Source organism: Harpia harpyja, chromosome 1, assembly GCF_026419915.1.
Source record: "Harpia harpyja isolate bHarHar1 chromosome 1, bHarHar1 primary haplotype, whole genome shotgun sequence".
Lineage (NCBI taxonomy): Eukaryota > Metazoa > Chordata > Aves > Accipitriformes > Accipitridae > Harpia > Harpia harpyja.
In genome coordinates, this window is record NC_068940.1 from 12,900,116 (window position 1) to 12,920,326 (window position 20,211).

At 39.3% G+C, this 20,211-nt stretch overlaps 1 protein-coding gene across 6 annotated transcripts in view; it reads left to right on the top strand.

The window, feature by feature from the left end:
• Positions 1–19,328, top strand: part of LYRM4 (LYR motif containing 4) — a 93,596-nt gene extending 74,268 nt beyond the window's left edge. For 5 of the 6 annotated variants that reach the window (XR_008234079.1, XR_008234103.1, XR_008234043.1 and 2 more), the window contains one exon: positions 18,959–19,328. Coding sequence is in view for 2 of the 6 variants with exons in the window: in XM_052779786.1 (XP_052635746.1) it covers positions 18,959–19,115 (157 nt within the window). In the remaining 4 variants the exon portion in view is untranslated. The remainder of the gene's footprint in view (positions 1–18,958) is intronic. The other variant, XR_008233995.1, reaches the window with a different exon arrangement.
• The last annotated feature ends 883 nt before the right edge of the window (positions 19,329–20,211 follow it).

Below are 20,211 nucleotides of genomic sequence, written 5' to 3' on the forward strand. Positions count from 1 at the left end.
ACTGACTTCAGCCTTAGAAACCCATACTCAAGAACCTAGGATCCGCTGTCAGATCCAGAGTGACCTGACTTTGCTTTCCTCCTGGGCCAGATTCTTGCATGAATGAACTGCTCAAGATCCTTTTATGTAAGAGTGATACCTCTTTGGCAGGGTTACTTCAGGGCTGTGTCGTGTGCAAGGGCTGCATCTTTTTTTTAAGGAAAGTAGAGCAAGACAAAGACTGAGAAAACATTCATTCACTATTCAGGTATAAAAACATAAAGTAGAAAACTTATTAACGTAACACGAGCCAAGCCAAACATTGCATCTGCTCAGACTATTTTGCTCTGTGCTTTTTTAACTAGACCAAGACTTAAGGAGTTGTTCTGTAGTTCTTCATAGCCTGCGTAATGAAAGGAAACTTGGCATCACTGCAGAACTAAGACATCAGAGTTTAGCTAGATGGTAGGAAGGGGAGACCCAAGGAGAAATTATGTCAAATAACATCTAAGCTACAGAAAATGATAAATGTGTTATCACTATATTTCCTGAGAAAGTTTCTCCCTAAAACGATTAATACATTATTATTGCCTAATCAGAAGTTCAGAGGAAAAGTATTTTTTGTTGAAAGCACAGTATTTATCATTTCTGTTTCTAAGATTAACTTCCTCAGTTTGCATGGGAAGTTTTGTAACACTTGCATATTGACTCAGGCAGGCTGTACTAATTAGGGCAAGTTTTAGTCTGTTTCTTAAAATATCCTTCAACAATTCAACGTTTCCCTCTGTGACTGAAAAAAATTGAGGTTATGTCCCTTAACATCAGCTGGGAGAAAGTAACGCTGAAATACAAGCTCTTTTGGTGGGTGCTTCCAATTTATACATGTTAGAGGGTTTGTATCTAAACGAGAGAGGTGGGCAGGTATTTGCCACCCCGTGGGACAAGCTAGAGTGTGACTTTGCAGGAAAGGAGCGACCGCAGTTTGCGACCATCGCATTGCGTGGCTTTTACCCTGCATTCAGCAGAAGGCAGTTTTAGCTGGCACTGGAAGTGGGGGCCAGTAATGAAAGGTAGGTGATGAGGTACCTAGCCACTGCAGGAGGAACACCTGGAAGTCGGCAGTAACTCTGAATACACCCTCCCTTGTTTTGTGCTAGATTGCTTGTCTGTCCTGTCTGAACTTTAAAAAGACAGTTTGTGGACATGTAAATTTAGGAAATCTGCTTTTCTGTGTTGTTGGGTCTCGTGGCTTATTTATCGTGGTTCTCTCATCACTTAAAAGGTCTTGTATACCCTGTAGTTGAAACATTTCCAACTTCCCTCTCCCAAATTGATTCTCTGGTGGCTAAACAGAGAGACTTGCACTTAAGCTGTAGCCTTTCCTCCAGAGAAACCATTAATTTGGTTTTCTCCTGTAGGTGGTTGCCGGGTATCTGTAGGAACTTGTGAGAACTTAATGCCTTTACTCTGCTGTAAAAGTGAATTGGCAGCTTCAGAAGTTACTACCAGCACAAATGCAGACCATATAACCATAAAAGCATACTAGGCTTAGGAAAACGGTTTAAATGTCACTTGAAAGAATTTTCCTATAACTAATTATGCAGTTAAAGAATGAGTTTATAGAGGGAAGAAGATACGTGCCCAAAAATCAAGATTAGAAAAATTTAACTTATTAGTTAAATTTGATTTGCATCCTTGCAGTTTAAAGAAATTCCTAATTGGCTAACTCTACTTCTTTGTATTTTTTCCTTGCTAGTACATTTTAATGTAATGATTGATTGGATTGTGAGCTTGCAACAAAGTGAGAAATATTAGTCTATAAATGCTGATTTGTAGAGAAGATTCTCTGCACCAGTTTGTAAGATTTTTTTTATTTTATTTTTTTTTAAGCAACATAATTCTTGCTGAGTTGAGAGCTTTTGCTTTTTCTTGTGAGCAGTAGATATTATTGCAACTCACATAGGTTTGCTGTAGGCAGTATCGGAGTGCCTGGAAAAATCTGTCAAACTGCTTTCAGAAATGGCAAGAAGTTGTTAATTAACCCTGGAATTGTCCAGTAAATTAGCAAATGTAGTATCTTGAGGATAATGCATTTTCTATGGGTCTGCTTTTTTAGTGCAAGTATGTAGAAAGCTCCAGTGATTAAGCCCAATGTTTATGACCAAGAAGTATTGTCACGTAATTAACTCTCTGATTTACCCAGGGGATTTTATCAGCCTGTTTTAAATCTTCCCAAGTGACTGGTGTGAAGAACATCAGGTCAGGTGGGCAGAGAAGTCTGGAGAAGTTGGCTGTCTGTTTCTCTTTCTGGACAGATGTTGTCAGTGGGGAGCCTTCAACCTAAGGGAACCGTAAGACTGAGCTCCCCACCTGCTCCAGATGTTCCATGGTTGTAGGTGGGTATGGTTTAGGAAGTTGCTCTTTCACAAATAGTTACCAGTCCTGTAAGCAGTGAAACAACAGGGGAAAACTTCAGAGACTATGTTAGTATGAAGTCTACCACAAATCTTCCCTATGTCTGTGCAAGTAAGGGCAGGTGGTTTTTTTCTGACTAAAATTTTGGTCTGGAAGAGCAATGAAAGCCTGTGGCACAACCACAGTTGTCACCATTTTTTTATTATCTGAGAAAATCCCTTTTGACTGCTCAGTTTGACTGGTGCTGGGTTAAACAATGGCCTCAGCTCTGGTGAATCAGCACCAAGCCCATTTAAAAAAATTCAGAAGTAATTTATACCAATTGTTTACCATGTGGATTTTGAAACAATAGCCATCTTCAAAAAAATCTCTTGTCTTTGGGGTTAGCTATAATTGCCATTCTCTAAAACAAACAAATACCAGATACAGCATGACTTGTTTAGTAGCAGCTGGCCACTACACCAGGAGCCACTGAATGGGTTGAGAAAATACCACGCGGCTTGATCAGAGTAGGAATACTTTTGCATATGCTCCAACTCTGATTGTGTTGAAGCGTTGGCTGCACGAGAAGAATCGACATTTACGAGTATGCCAGAGGACAAAAAGTTCAAGCACTTGGATGTGTTTGGGAGGAAATCAAGTTCCATGGATTCAGTTGCAAGGGCAAAACGGCCAAATCTTGCCACAAAAAGTGTCTGTCTTGTGTGGGTCAGGCTGCCTTCCTCATCAAGCACTCTCATGATAGCAGAGGGTAACCAATGAACACAAGAAAATAACTAAATTTCTTTCCTCACTGACACATAAGTGGTGTCCCCTGCAAATCACAGTTCAATGCAGGCCAGACAGGCCTGTAAAAATTTTAGGTTGCATGTGAAATTCCTGGAAGGCAAAACCATCCGGTGACCCAGTATCATCTTCCTGCTGGTTCTGTGGCAGTCCCCAGCACCGAGCTTCACAGGATACAAGACCAAATAGACATCATAAATAAGATGGTGAAGGATGCTTTCCTTTGCCTGTGAGCCACCACACTCTGGAGTTCACCACGCAAGGTCACGCTGTATTTATTCCAAACGTCCACTCGAATACAGTAGACTTTCTGAACCAGAGTGAGGTAACTAGATGCAGGTGGGCGCTCTGAAAGACTCTGCCTTAATAATAGTAAGAGCAGTCAGGCAGGTCACCTTTTCCTACTTGAACTGGTTTCTACTGTTGGATCGGTTGCAGGTATCAAGGTGCTTTCCCAGCCTGTTCAGAAATGATGTCAGTTATTAGTCCTGCTTTCTCTGCTGCTGACCGCATGGATGTCAGTTGGTTGAGTATTTCTGGTGTAGGCTGTTATCCTTCTTCCTGGTACCTGGATGTTTGTACACAAAGGAAGGAATCTTTCCATAAGGAACTTATCACTTGAAAGCTCTCCCAAGAGAAAAATATTTCTGAGGAAAATAAAAATAGAATGACTTTTTTTTACTGGTTCTACTGTTTCACAAGGTCTAAGCAAAATGATTAGCCATCAAGCTTGAGAGTTCAAAACAAGTACAAAGCACACATTTATATGGTAGAACTCATTGGCACAGCATGCTGGGGAGGCCAGCAGGTAGATGAGTTCAAACACGGGTCAGACAAATTAATCAAGTCTGTTAAAATGGTGGTATGGTTGTAGCTACATGGCCCCGAAGTTGCCAAAAATTTGTGGTCACTGGCAGCAGAGGAGGCATTCCAGCAGAAGGATGTATATGTGTGTGTCATATTCATGCTCCCTTTCCCTGAGGAACTGCTGGTGGCCGGTGGTGGGGATAACATCCTGGAAAAGATGGATCCTTGAACTGATCTGGTACCACAGTGCTTATGTTCTCTTCTCTCTTATGCCATTCTTTTCTCTTTGAAATGCCTTGGGGTTTGTGACACTTGTCATCTACCTCCACAGATGGGATCACTTAGAAAGAAGTGATAAGAGGAAGGAACTGTTTCCCCTATTCTGGGTGCTCCAGTCCAACCTGGCGACCTCCATTCCAGAAAGGAGGCATTCATTTTTAATATTTAAACATTCACAGTAATGCTCGTAACTTCATAAGGGGATGGAAGAAACATTTTTCTTGTATTCTTCTGTGTCTTTAAAAGCTACTTATAATTAAAAGAAGGGAATTTCCACATACAAAAACCAGCTTTGTTCAAGTGAGCATGGTGTTTTTGCACATGTTAAATTTGCAAAAATATTTGAGCTATTAGTTTAATTTGTGGATGAAGTTTTGGTTGCTTGTTTCTTAACCCAAGCATTAGCCTATCAGGCAATAGAGACCTGAAGTTGAAATTCTCCATCAGGAAGACTAGACTGCTTTAGTCTGCTCTATTAGAAATGACATGGAGAAAATATGAATATATGCAACTGGACACTTAGAGTGCACTATTGAATTTAGTTAAGAGCCCTTAAGTTAGGCAGACTCAATTAACGCTATCTTGGAAGTTTTTTGTTATGATACAAGTACTTTGAGAAATTCCTGACAAAACAAATACCGCAGTGAAACTAGACCTTTTCTTAAAGACTAATACCATGAGGAGCATTGATATATAAGCCTTATAGAATACCTGAGACTGGAAGGGGGTCTCTGATCATGTCTGGTCCAGCCCCCTACTCAGAGCTGGTCACGGTAAACCAGGTTTATCTGTAAAGTAGCATGCGGATAAACTACTGATTGTTGCAATTCTAACTTCAGTTTAAATAAGTTTGCCTGTGTATAGAATATAATTCTTAAAATTCCTGAGTTTTTCTATATGTTGAGTTCTGCAAAATGGTTTCAAGTTTTCATGGGTTTAGCAATATGGAGAACTGCTGTGTTGCACAAGAAACTGGTGGGTTGCTACAGTCTTCTCATCCCTAGCTGTGAGGGCATACCAGCAGTTTAATTGAAAGAAAATAGGAGCATTCATAAAATAGTCCAGAAATTTATTTTTATGGGGTAATATCTATTCCACAGTAGTGTCTGTATGGCAGGAAATAGTATCATCTGCATTGGTTGTAAGATCTTGTGTATGATTACTTTTTAGGAAATATTTTGCAACTTAGTCACATCCTTTCTAGTATCCCCTTGATGGCCATGGCTCATGGGACTTTAGTCATCAAATAAGGATCATCTTTTCAAATCTGGGATTGTAAATCTAGCATACAGAGCTAATTGGATTTGGGAACCAGAGCAGAGATTTGTTTCAGGGCTAGTATGACAGTGCAGCTACATCGTGTGGTTTTGTTTATTCGGTTGTGCATGTGTAGCATTGAGCAGGAGCAAAATATTGCATTGGTTAAGCAGTAAGTGGTTAAACACAGTACTTAGGCTTGCATATTTTTTAAGTGGAATTTTCTGGAACGTCTTTTGAAGTGCCACAATGCCATCTACTGGCTCACTTTTCTGTGGGTTTTTTTTTTCCACAAAGGGGGGTTTCTTTTGTATGCAGGCTTATATGTAAGGTTTATATTAAATTATTTTTAAATAGCAAAATAAACAAGCTGGCATAGAATAAGCAAAATATTTTTTGGATGCATATGTATGTTAAAGGACATAATACATTACATATATTAAAGAATCATTTCTAATCTCCTGCCAGTTAATCTTGCTCTCCTTTTGTTAAAAGTAACTGAGATGATTAGTACTGAAAGATGATGAAGGAATCTCTGCTTTCCATTTATGTCCCTCAGAGTAGCTTTTGTGCAAATAGCTTCACTGTTTTCTGTCTATAGTCAGTCAGTTCCCCTTTTTGTTTCAATGTTATACAGATAAATGGAAAGAAAATGAAGAAATATGTAAGCTGTCAAGCCACAAAAAGTGGGAAGTGTTGTATTAGAAATTATTTCTGACGGGGTTCTTCACTGACGAATTCCTAGATTCAATATATTCCCCTTAATTGGCCTCTTTTTTTTTTTTTTTTTCCCCCGACGTGTGTTTAAACAGTCTTTTCAAGATTCATCAACAACCTTCCGAGGACCAAAATTCCATGGGCTTTCTAACAACTGTTATGGAGAGGCATGTATTAGAAAATATTATTCTCAGTATCAGGCTGCTCATACCGTAAATGAGCAGTGAGCAGTTCTAAGAAGTTTTGGTTGGTTCTTGGTTTTAATCAGTCTGCCTAATAATACTATCTATAGGAGTAATCCCCTGTCTTCCACTTGCTGCCAAAAGAAATGAATGGGCAAATACAAAAATAATTTCCCGAAGAAACAGGAACTGTAGGTACAGGTAAACACTGTTATTTGCAGTTTCACTGCCTGCTCTTTCTTGAAGATATCTGGAGAGTTTCCTCATTAATTGGTTAGTTTGTTTGTCTTCATAAAACACTCCTTCAGTTTTAATTTGTTTTTCCCTGCATGTTCACTTTTTCCTAACAGAAATTTTTCATAATCCTGCCTTTTTTTAGCCTGGTTAGGAGAAAGAGAAACATTGGTAATGGTTTGTAACACTTTGGATTGTTTTTTAAATAGATTTGTAACTCACTCAAGTACAGCTCCAGAGTCATTATTCAGAAGAAAACAGCTAGGAAAAATTTCCAGCTGTTTCTGAAATGGCCTGTAATGAAGGGAAGTACAAACATGTGTGCCCTTCCTGGCCTTTCACCCTCTATCTCACTGACATTCAGAAGGTCAAGTGGATCTTGCAAGCCCAGTTTTTATCTGGTAGGAGCTGTGTCTTGCTGACAGCTGCGGAGCATTTGCACATCCACGTGTGTGCTGGTGGAAGAGCCCGAGTGCTTTTGGCCAGCTCATATGGAAAGGAAGGTGTCTGTGTGTTAAAGTTAGTGCTTGTTTGTGGCAGTGGTTTATTACGCTGCAGTTGGTGTGCTGTACGCTGGGAGCAGTGAAGCTGAAATGATTGTACTTGGCACCCGTGTTGTTTTTTGTCATATAAATGATCTGTGTCAGAGAGGTTGCACTGGGGAGCGGGTCTCGTTAGCAGCTCAGGCTTCCCAGTCCTTGCTAAAGGAGCCACCCACAAGCCATATGGTAAGTCTGCAGAGGGGAAAGCCCTCTGTGGCGCTCCCATTGCTGTGCTGTTTGGTTTTGGCTGGGGTGTTTTGTTTAAGGAATGCTCTACTCCATCCTGTGCGGAGGAACAGAGGTTGCTCCCTGCCTATATTTGAAATAAGTACTAACCTCTCACCCCTAATGGTTATCTGTGCTAGGAAATACCAGGGCAAGCCTCCATTTAGTGTGACATTAAAGAAGGGAGAATTGGCAAAACCGGAAGAGCAAACAGGAGTATTTTATATCACATCTTCTGTTACAATCTCGTTTTTTTTTTTTCCTTCTGCAAAATGCCCTGTGCTATTGCAAGGAAGGAAGAACTAATTAAGCCAGATGCTGAAAGTGTTTTGCCACCCACACTACTGAAAAGAACTCTTTGTACAGAATTAGCTCGTACCAGTTGTGCTAAACCCAGTAATTTATCTTTGCCAAAAAAAAAGAAAAAAGTGCTGCTATAGTTTATTCCAATTAAACAAGTTAATGTAAGCTGTACCCTATATCCACACAAACACAGATATCTCCTGCTCAAAAGCTGGAGGGTTTGCAAATAATTATTTTCTACCTTGTTAATTCTTAGTGTTTGTAAAAAGGGCTGAGCTGAGGAGCACTGGGAAATTAACTCATTTGTGTATGGAACTGGCTGAGCGTGAGCTCGCAGGCCAGACAGCAGTTTGATGGCAGCACGCTGGCCTAAACTTGGGCCGGTGTGAGCACGAGGGCTTGGATTCAGCTCGGGGCATTTGCCTCGGTGCCGAGAGGCAGGGGTAGCGATTCCTGCCCTGGGGGAGAGGCTGTAGGGAGGCAGAAGTCCACCTGCCTTCACCCGGAGAGTGGTTCACTCTGTTTGCAGTTACGGCTCCACAGAGACTGCTTAATAAAGTAGATTGGAGTCACGTTTTTTGACTGGGGTGTTGGTTTGGAAACTGAGCTGAGCCAGAGAATTGATCTCAGGGTGTCCATGGTACAATGGACAGCAAGTGACAACTCACAGTCACAAACCTTGACTGAAATTCAACAAATCCATCCTCAGTCCTAAAAGATCAATGTCCTTTCTTCTCATCTGCTCCCTACTCAGGTTTTTGAAGAGTGGAGACAGTCCAGGCAACGCTTTTTTCCAGCTGAAATTCCAAATGCTGATGCCTTTGATTCCCAAGAGCTAAAGGGACTATGTTTGTTCCCCTGGGGGTGTGAGAGCAAGGATGTTGTGTGTTTTGTATGGCTTTCACTGGAACTCTTCGAAAAGAGGGGAAAAAAACAGAAAAAAACTCTTTGAAGCTTGGGTCACTTTCAGGTGTGGGATTTGAAGATACTAAACCCAGAATGACAGCTAAGCAAGAAGAAAAAAAATCCTTGGATATCTTCCATCACAGAAAGTCAGATAAACAAGGAAATTATCTTTGTGATTCTGTCAGGAACAGATGACTGTAGCTTAGTAATCTGTTAGAATTTTGCCAAAAAAGGAAGTCTTGTTAATGCAGAAAAATAAAAACTTACTCCTTTCCTTATACACTTACAGATCAGCTAGACACTGCAATAGGGACTTGACATGTAAGTATTTACATAGATGGGGTGCTCCTTTCTGGGTGAAGATACAGATTGAATCAAAAACATCCAATACAGAATTTATCTTCAGAAAATACAGATGTATTTTCTGAAGATAAATTCAGTTAGTTATTTCTGCTCTTTCCAATTTAATTTTGTAATTTGAATGTGCACAGAGAAGAGCTCAGCCTGTAATCACATCTAAGGTGTGTGTAAGGTAACGTCAGTGCAGAGAAAGAGACGTAATGGAACCTTAAAGTAAATTGTTCCTCATATAAAACTAAGTTTAATCCTTGGGCTTAGCCTTCTTGAAAGATAGGAAGAAAAGGAGTTTCTCTGTGTCTTATGTCTTGGAAAAATGTGTATGTTACAGGATTGACTTTTTTTTTTTTTTTTTTTTCCCCAAAATGCTGAAAGGCCTTGTTACTTTAAAATAGTACTGAAGCATCTGGCAGTTTTACAAAATGCAGTGTACCTGGTGCCATCCTGTAACCAGCACTAGGAATCTTGGTGAGGACAGTCTGGAGTCTTGAAGCAGGTGTATCGCCACCAAATAACTTAACTGTGGCTAACATCCATTCATGTAAAAATTCAGCAGCTCACTGTGTCTTTCACCTCCCAAAATATACCTTCAGTAGCAGATAAAAATGCATTTCTTTTTAAATGTTCTTGTGGCTCAAAGGCCATTAACAAAACAGAAAATTTAAATTGCTAGGTTAAACAGTATTACAGTTTTGAGTCACCTGAACTTTTCCCCTTTATGTTTGGTGTTTTGGATAAGATTCAGAATAAATAAAAACACAAATCCAAGTTTATTTGGTTAAATAATGTATTGCCTTTCCAGATGTACACAAGTATGTTCTGCTTGAAAGGAAGAATATTTGCCTTATTTGGTGCATCTTTCTGTAGTAGGTGATTGTGCCAACCTGTCTTAAGTGCTGCAGTTTTCCTGTTAGTTACAGTTAATTCTTTTGTTTAAGCAGGTAATCTAAGATCTGAGCTCTGAGAGTAATTATACCTCTCTGTACTTCTGCTACCTGTATATACTTTCTGTAAAATATTGGGCAGGAACCTGCAAGGAGAAGTGTCCCCTCAGCTCCCACTGGAGAGTCCTCAAGCATAATACATGTTGTGTACTTGTTTACCAGTTGTCTGATGGAGTTATTACTGCAGGTGTACATGCAGTCACATACTTTGGTACTGCAGATACTGTGAAAACTTCTGTTTATAAAAATCAAGGTGGAACTGTAGCGAATGTGCATGGGTGGCTATTGTGTCATGTAAGATACCACAGGTATGAACTTTGCATGGAAGCAAGCGCAGGCCCGGCTGGGATCAGAATAGCTGCTGGCTTCAAAGGCAGCAGGTGACCAAGGTTTTCCATGCTGCCAGACCAAACACGTTTTTTAGAGCAATCTGGATTGCCTTGTGCCGCTGCACTGACAGCATTTTCTTCATTGAAGAACCATTGACTTTGGCTGTTCTCACCATGCTGGGCTTGCACACTCCTGAACTGCTTGTGATCTGGGTGAGCTCCGACATCTTCTCTGGCATGTTTCTTGCACATAGACCCTCAGATGCATTCTCCCAGAACTACAGCCAGCCAGTCTTGCTTTTCAGTCCTTAGTACTTTGGTACCTGCTGTCTCAAGATGTCTTAGGTCATGAAGCTCAGCCTTTCCCAATGCACGTACTTTGATGCCTTGCATTTACTTTATATTGTTCACTTAAAAATATGGTGACGATAAAGCATGAAAGCTTTTCAAGGCTTTAGACAATCGTCATTTGGACAGGTAATTCTTAGTTAAAAACACAGAAAGTCCATGTGCCACTCGCTGTCTCTGGAACTTTCTCTAAGTTCCAGTAGTTTGGGACAAAATCAGAAATTTTGCAGAAATTTTCTGGAACTAGGAGGGAGGATGAATGTAGAAGGTGATGTGCTGTATTAAAAAAAAGGGGGAGGGCACAGGTGGATAAGTAATTTTCTGAAAGACATTAACCTACAAACATGCCATATACATCCTTGTGTAACTGTTCTGCAGCTCTTCCCAGCAGCCACGTTCTCCAGTTTACATGAGAAGTGAGGCTAAAGTTGATTCTTTCAGTACATTGCATTTCTAGCATCTGACTTCAAATACAAGTGTTGTAAAAGGTCTTTAAGTTATGACTGTTGTCGAGTGTAAAGTGGCAGCTTATTTTAGTTCTGCAGTAGTTCACAGTATGAAAGCCTATTAGTGCTACGAAATTACTTTATCACACTTCTCAGTAACCATGTTTATTATTTTTTTATACCAGTCTGTAAGGACTAAATTTTCTTCAGTGTTTCATTCCAAAAGTGTCTCTCAATTAGTGATCCAAGAGGACACTGAAGAGTGAAATACTTTCCTTTTATAATGACAATGTAGTCTTTGTATGTATTGTGGAGTTAGGTTTATCTGTGATACGCAAACATTACAGTATTTTCCTGGACATAGTGCAGAATGTGTGTTTTGTGGCAGTGGCTGTTACTGACAAAAGTAAGGCAGGCACTCCCACTGGCTTTGATGAATTCTGCTTATGTAGTTGCTACAAAACATAGGGTCCTCTGTGAATGGTTTGGGCATTTACATACCAAATGTCTCAGCATTACTAGAGTACCTGTTATACCACACTCAGCACAATGTTATCCAGGTCTTTGTCTCTGTATTTTCAAATACTAATGTTTTGTATTCCTTTCCTTGCCACACTCAGCATCTTAACTGAGTGATTTTTCTCTTCTGCATGCTATGTTGAGAAGAGATCAGACTATATTAAGTTTCTCCCCTTTACCCGCATGGGACTGACTCTTTAGAAGATCTAATTCTTCTGTGTTTGGCTTTCCAAAGAGTTTGAGCTGCTCTGTGGTGGTAGAGGTTTTATATACAAACGAGAGAGAATTGGGAAGATGCTGAAATACGTTAGCAGGTAACAAGTAGGAAGAGAAGAGAGGCAGGAGCCTGGAGATTGCCAGGATGCGGAAAGCATGCAAAGATCACGCCGGGTCAGTGTTACCGCTGCAGATCTGCTTCCTCCTTGGATGTGTGTTGTACCAAACCTTCACCTGGCTGTTTAAGCCCAAAATCAGTCACTGCTTGCTTTCCTGTGACCCACTGTCTGACATCTTTTTAAGGTTACCTTTGCAGCAGCAGAGGGATGCTTCTTCCCCTTTGCAGCAGGCTGCTGCCCATGCCATCAGCTGTTGGGCCCTGCGTACTTTTAAAATGGCATTTTCCTTGTCACACTCCTTTTCTTCTGTAGGCCAGGCTTGCAGGAAATGAGAGAAGTGAAACAGTGTGACTTCACTGAAGGACCACATGATCTTGTCCACTTGGCTTTCCAATGTTTTTCTTTCTTTGTTGAGGACCCTTACGTGTTATTTCAAGCAATGTCAAGTGTGTAGCTATTTGGAGCAAAGGCCGTGTCTGTCATGCCCATGTTGTCTGTAAGGATAGTAGCATGTTTGCATAATTTAAAAAACCGAGGCTCCATTAACTGAGAAATAATCAACATTTAAAAAGAAGAATCCCTCGCTATTGTAGATGATCATATACAAATACACATGAGTGTATGTGTTTACAGTATTTTATGTGTTAATCATTGCTGGATTAGATATGATTCTCTGTTCTTTTCACTGAAGAGCATCTCTTCAGGGAGACCCACAGAATAAATTAATAAGAGCATTAAATAAATATGCCATCCTGCTTCTGATAGGCTGAATAAAGGTGTACCAAGATGCAGTACATATGGTTCTAATAAAATTACATAATTTATCATTATTAAGAGAAATAACTTTCAGATAAATTCTCGCCTGGTTTACTTTACTTCACACCTTCCTACTTAGTGAAAGCCAGACAAATGGTAGCTATAAATTAATTTTTCCTGCTTTTTCAAAAGCTTCATGTAGCTGTGGCTGCAGAAGATGTTTTGCCACAAAGGAGCAAAGAAAACAGCATTTGCAAAACACAGGTGGAAGTAAAATATACGATAGTTCTAACTTTTCAGCTCTGTGCTTTCCTTCACTTCCTTTCCCATTCCTGTGTAGACAAATGGAATCACTGAAAATAAGGGAAATGTCTCCAAAATCCAAAATCTTTTTTTTTTTTTTTCCATATTGATTCCAGCTCTGAAGAACTGGAATAACCTATGTATTTAAGGGGCCAAATGCAGTTTTTCAACATTCTTTCCTAAGCAAAAATAAATAAGGCTGCTGCTACAGCATTTAATATCAACATAAAGATTTGGCAAAGCACTGAAGTTATTGATGAGTTTTTGGTTCCATTTGAATTTTTTAAGTTACTATGTACCACATTGGTGTGTTTATTATTGCAATAAAAGATAATTTTAAAAATTGCTGTCTATATTCATTTAAAAAACATTAAACTGGCTTTAGTTAATATGAAAAATACTTATAAAGTGTGCTGTATATAGCATATCTGACTTTGGGTCTGGGGAAAGAAGGATAATGCTTCTTAAAAACAATAACTACGTCACTTAAATTTGCAATAGGATTGCAAATTGGTTGGCATCATCCAACAGGAAACATAGTAGGTAAACAACTTACACCACTGTTGCTGGCTCTTAAAAGTAATCATTATTCTTGTACATTTCTGTTCTTGTCAGCATTCACTTAATATGCATTTTATAATCATAGTGCAAGAAAACAGGAATGGGCAACTTCTTCATATGGTGTTAGAGGCCAAGATTAGCAGCAGTATATGAAATATGACTGCACTGTCATTGGGGAGTTTTCTTCCTAGTTAAGATTCAGCAGTGTGCCTGTGAGATAAACCTGTCAACTTCCCAGGTGCAACAGGACAAACCAATCTGATTTAAAATATATTTATATAATGTGTGTGTGTGTATGGTATAGATATATTCATAAACAGGACCTTTTCCTTTTTCTCCATAATAAAGAACCATGAAAATACATATAGTTCTATGTGATCCCTGGCTGTAATAAGGTGACCTTTTCTTCCTTGCAAGCAAATTTTCAACAAAGGAGAGAAGATGGCTATGTTTATATAGAGATTGGTTTTTTAATATTTTATATATATATTTATGCATGTGTATATATATAACAACCTATATATTTTTTATATATGTAAATGTGTTAAATATGTAAAACCATCTGTAATGCATCAACTTCAGTTATCATCTGCATTTCTTTAAGAAAAACAAGAAACATTTTTTACTTCTCTGTGATGACCCTCTCAGGAAATCAATTTTTAAATAATTGAGAGCTAAAGGAATTGCTGTCTAACGATGTTTTCATATTCCTGTGCTGTGGTGGCACTTTTATGTGTTTAGGCAGGCCTTGTCTTTACCAATAAAGTGATTCTACATAGAGTAAGAGTGTTGTACCATGTCCTGTTAGGCCGCTCCTGCTGTCGTCTGCCATCAAAAAATTAACAGTTGCATGAAAAACCCCCAGGAGCTGGTTTGCCTTTGAGGGCAGAAAATTGCCTCCTAGAGGTTGCTTCAGAAACTGTATTTAAATGACAGGAGAGTTATTAAATAAACAAACACTGTTAATTTTGTTATTTGTGTTTCAAATGGGGTGAGACATAGAAGGGACAGAGAAGGGAAACTCCTCTGTACGACTCTTATATTGACTTAGCTTAGAAAGCGATGGTAAAAGTACCGTTACGAGGGTCTGTAGTCATATTGCATTGATTTACGTAAGAACATAACCCTGATTGCAATTAGGAAGATGATGTTTCTGTGTGCTGGGAAACTCAATCAAGATATGTCACCAGATGTGCAAGGTGCTAAGATTCATTCAAGGGTTGAGACCTAAATTGTCTTTCTCATGTGTCCATCCTGCTGAGATACTACAAGCCAGATTTCTTGTCATTGTGACTTTGCATTTGTTTCCTGAAGCTGTGGACATCCTTCTTCAGATCCACCCATGTGGGCGTACGCTTTGGCTGTACATTGCCATTTCCTTTTGGACATCACCTTTCCTCAGGTCTGCCACCTAGCTACTTACCTGCGTAATTTTATGGCATTCACATTGAAATTTGTCAGTGAGACCTCACCCAAGCAGGGAGCTAGGAGTTTGGAGATTGTCAGGTTTGGCAGGAAGGTAATGACATTTAGTTTGGTGATAGTGAGAAGAAGTACCTTCAGCAGGACTCAGCAGGATTTGTTAGAGCTCACAGGTTATTCACCACGCAATTACAATTCTGTAAAGTATGTGGGGAAAAAGAGGTGGCTGGCCACCTTTGTACTGCAGAGCCAACACAACTAAGGAGGGAAAAATGTGGTGGTTATTAAAGTGGACAGACATTTTGAATATATACAGAGCTGTCAAGACAAGATGCCATCATACTTTTCAGAGCAGAACCGTGCACTCTAAAATGACCGAAGCAAATTAGAAAAAAATTTAAAACCCGGTCACCTTATTTTCAACCCTGCAGAAATAGGAGCAGTAACTTCTACCTCAACTCTGAGCTGCAAAGTAAAATCTTCATATGGATAAAACCCACAAGAGATGCCACGTGTTCAAAAGCTGAAGATGATCTTCTAGTAGTATTTTGCAAGCAGTGGCAATGGGTCTGCAGGATCTACTCCACTGGCTGTGTCAGATAGGAAGGCAGCCCCTAGGATTTAGGCTACCTCCCAGGTCACCACTGTCCCGTTGCGGTTGTATCTATCGCATGGCTTGCCATGGAAGCTACGCATAACCTGCTCACCAGCCACAGCTGTCCCTCAGAGTCAGGCACTGGCTAGTCATAGGCCATTTGAGAGGACAGAGTTCAGAGCTGGCAGTTTGACTGGAATTGCTGAATTTTTAGGGTGCTAGCGTGTTCTTCTAATGTCTTCAGGACATTGGGATTTTTTTTCAATATTTAATTCTACTATTTAGTTCTTACTGCACCTCCCCATACACATCTCTGATATTCTGTTATCTGGGGAAAACCTCGCCTACTTGCTTTTTTCCCAATAGTGGTGAAAGATTCTATGAAGTGGCTTCTCCCCGTGATTGCTGCTGCCAGCCACGAGCAAGGAAAAGTACTGTTTCCGTATGAACACACAAACGTCCAATAACCAGAGAATGGTTGGGTTACAGGATGGACCGGTGCTTACCGTTCAGTAATTTCTTTTTCCCCATTTGTTGTGATAAATCCTATTCTGAAACCCTAAGTCTTTTCCTGGATTCAGATGGAAGACAAGATTAAGTTTTTGAAGTTCACAAGAAAAAGCTGACCCTATAGACTTGTACTAAATCTTTGAACAAGGACAAATTGTCAGGTTTTGAGGGTTGGACTTGTCAGACATTTTTAAAGTACGTAATTTTGCAGGCAGAATTTAAACATCAAATAATTCAGATCTGAACATAAGATCTGAAAAGAAGCCTTTATATTTCTATTTATTGTCTTCTCCTGGTGACGAAGTGGTTCTTTATTGTGCATTCTTTCCTGCAGAATTTAATTGCAATGTGTTACTTTACAGAGGTAAATAAAATCTGGGTAACAAAGTTGCTGAGAAAATGGTAGAGGCTTTTTCCACAAAAGCTTCCTGTGATTAATGAAAATACCCTGACACTGACCTATGCACTGGCTTCCAGCCGCCTACCAGAAGAGTAAATGGCATGCAGCATACAAGCTACAAAGACACATGATGGAAAAAAAGAACACAACAGATAGCCACTTAAGTCTTTAATTTGGGAGAATGATCGACAGCCATGCTTGCTGCTTAAGTGCTTTCTTTAGACTTAACATCAGTGAGGACACTGTAAGAAGGCCGTTCTGATTCAGAGGGTTAATGAATGTCAGTGTGTAAATACCGGTGCAGTCCTTCTGCTGAGGCAGTGGATGTTTATAGATGTGAATTTTTCAGCAGCTATAAACGGAAGGTCTATTTGTTTTGTCTAAAGTGCATGGGAAAGGCTTGCTCATAATGTTAGAAATTCAAGGCTAATGGTTTAAAAAAATCCTTAAGTTTCAAAGTTCAGCTTAAAATGTCATGGCATAGTTTCTGGAAGGGAGGCACCAGAGCAGACAAGCTGCAGCAGCCCAGCAAAGGCAGACAGCGCAGCACTGGTGGCTGCGCGCTCGCTGAAATGCGTGCACGCCTGTGGTTTACTAAGGAAGCAGCTCAACACACACATCTATGATTTTATTGCGTTCCGAGTCAAGAGGTACAGCAGTAGATAATAATCACCTTTTGGCACAGAGACAGCAAACAACAGCTCGTACCTTTCTCCTACAAAGCCATCAGCCCTGGCTGAGTATGATTGACTGAGAAGTCACGTACTCAGCCTCATCTATCTCCCCAGTTGGTGGAGAAAAAAAAATGCAATTCAGGTTTCAGCATTTTTGTAATCCCTCTGAGCCTCCCATTAAATTTGCTCTACTGTGTGGGAAAGGATTAAAGATTCTTTGGGCTCCAAAACACAGTATACAAAAATTAAGTACTACAGCATGGTTTGTGGTAAGGCAGCAACTAAAGTGTATAGCTTGCCACATAACCCAGAGCAGCGAGTCCTCTTTGATAAGTAACACTTGTTGACAGCTTAAAATTGCTGTTGGTAACACATGCCACAGTTGTGTACGGCCTTTGCTTTAAATATTCTGTACGCAACATGGTTCATAAGTAATTTCAAAAATAATCAGAGTTGTTCATATGCTGTTACTTAGTTCAGAGTGCCAAAAGAGGGAAGTATTTGTTGGCAAGGAGAACTTCTGTTCCTTCAAGAATGGCTCATAAATGCTCTCTTGTAATAAATATTTCAAGATTAAAATCAATGTGTTACAACTTTCAGACAAGGCTGTTTATCAAGATGAAACAGTCCATTTCCTAAAAGGCAATATTATTTACATTTTATGTGAGTGTGGGCATAGATGAGAAATTTTTATATAAGAGCTGCCAGGATTTTTTCCCCTCAAAAATGGTAAATGAAAAATGCCAAAAAATTTCTTTCCCTAATTTTTTCTACTTTGAGAGCCTGACTTGCTGTTGGGCTTAGTTTGTGCAGTATTACATTCTACTAAATATATCGTGCTTAGTGTAATTAAACATCTAGCCTTTTTTGTCCTAATTCCATAATTAAATATGTGAACTTTTTTTGCGTGTGAAAAGGACACAGAGCTACTGTGTACCCAGGCCTTGGGGAGAAAGTAGGGGCAAGAAAGGGCATAACAGATATTAAAAATTGGACTCCCAGACTCATACTTTCAAAATAAATGTTACCTTTTCCTGCTTACATTACCCTACTTGCATGAAACTTCTTCCTTCCACATCTCAACTGTTAAGCGAAGAGCTGTGTGTGACTACCGCCAACGGCGCATCTGACTACGATTTACCAATGTTACAATGCAGACTAGAAAGTACTAAAGAACAAGAGGAATCAAAGCATCAGTGTTGCATTTTTGTCAGTTTTCATTTCCTCATGGCACTAGAAAGCACAAATATATGAGGTGTGAATACCATGTCATGAACAAGAGGTCAGTTCCAGCGTGTGTAAAATGTTACTGCTGAACTAACTGTATAACTGTTTTCACCATTTGTAAGCCAAATTAAATTAGGGTTCCAAAGGAACTGGAAAACAATAGCACACCATGCAATTTATATCTAGGCTCTCCACCCAAAAAGTATAATAAGAAATACCTGCTGACTATATCCATCTTTTTATTTTTCATTATATTCATCTTTTCATTTTTCTAAACATACAGCCTGTTTGCTTTTCCTCTGTAGTAACTTCTAATGTTAACTTTTAATATGAGCATTTGAACAGTATTCCCCAATGTCATTATTTCAAGATTTTATATATGCAGATATTTTATGTACCAGTTATTTTTCTTAAGGTCTAGGCTGATAACAGTATTATTTACAAAAAAATGCTTATAGAAAGAAAAATGTCATTATGAAAAAGTTTAATACATGGGCTACTCAGTTCGGGGGGGGGGGGGGTTAATCTCTCTTGTGAAGCTGAAATTATAACCTGTTTACTTTCCAGTTTCAGCTTTCTGATATTTTGGTTTGATTTCAGGTTACCATTGGCCAACTGTATTCCACACAGAAATTGGTTATTGAGAGTCCAGGAAACACATAGCTGTGAGAAGTCTCTGATCCTGAAGCAACGCTGGACCATCTTCAGCATCCTACAGTGCCACATACAGATGCGTAAACTCACTGCACATGTCTGAGCTTTTCTGTTCAGCAGAAAAAATGCTTGAGAGACTCAGTTTTTGCAACCAAAATACTACTTTTTAATGGTTCACATGTTCTAAAATATATTGCTGTGACTTATAATGGCATGTAAGGTAGTCTTGAAATCTGTTTGCTTGTATGTCCCATGTGATTGAATAGTTCCTGCCCTACTTTGACAATAAAACTTCATTAAACTACCTGTAACCAGATACATTATTCTGCTGCTGATCTTGTCTCTCACTGCGCACGAAAGATGTGTTAGATTTAAAACCCCTCACCCAGTTACTAAGACTAAGTTCTTATTGATCCTGTTTCATTTTATAGTGTACAGCATCCAAATTAAATGACTAAATACGTAGTTCATCTTAAGTATTAAAACCAGAGATGGACAGAGATTTCATCTCCTGGACCTTGATACTTATAAATATCACAAACTGCATTGTGTGATTTCTTTAAAGAGCATCCCTTGACATTTCAGGAGGTGACATAAAAATTTCACTAGTTCTTTCTTTAGTTTCCAAGAGTTAATAACCAGTCTTATCCTACTTTTAACAATTCACAGATCAGAATAGCAGAATGTTAGACTTGCATCACCGAGGCTTGGGAGCTTTAAAATATATTTTCACCCCCGAGTCCTTTTCTAAATTTGTTGAGGTGCAGCTGTTAGCAGAAAGCACCACATCACTTTATGCAAGGTTTCCCTTTTTCACAAAGCTCCTGAATTTTGCAAAAGAAAAAGAACCTAACTACGACAATAACTCAAGTGCTGTAAGTCAGGAACTGGCAGCAAGCTTTGCATAGCAAAAGCGGAACACTCAGTATAGCATTTTATTGGTTATTATTAAATCTGTAGAATAATCAACACTTTTAAGACAATATTTTAACAAAAAAAAGGCAAGCAAAAATTGCTGTGCTTGAATTTGTTTTCTATTAGGAATTTGCAGAAAAATTAAGGAGTGCAAAGCTTTTTTAATGGCATACAGAAAAAAGCTTCCTTTTTTTTTCAGAGTATTGTTGTGGGTTTTTTTAAGAAGAGGAATAGAAACTCAAAACTAGTTCCATGGCACTGTGGCCTTTAAAAACCTCCCCTTA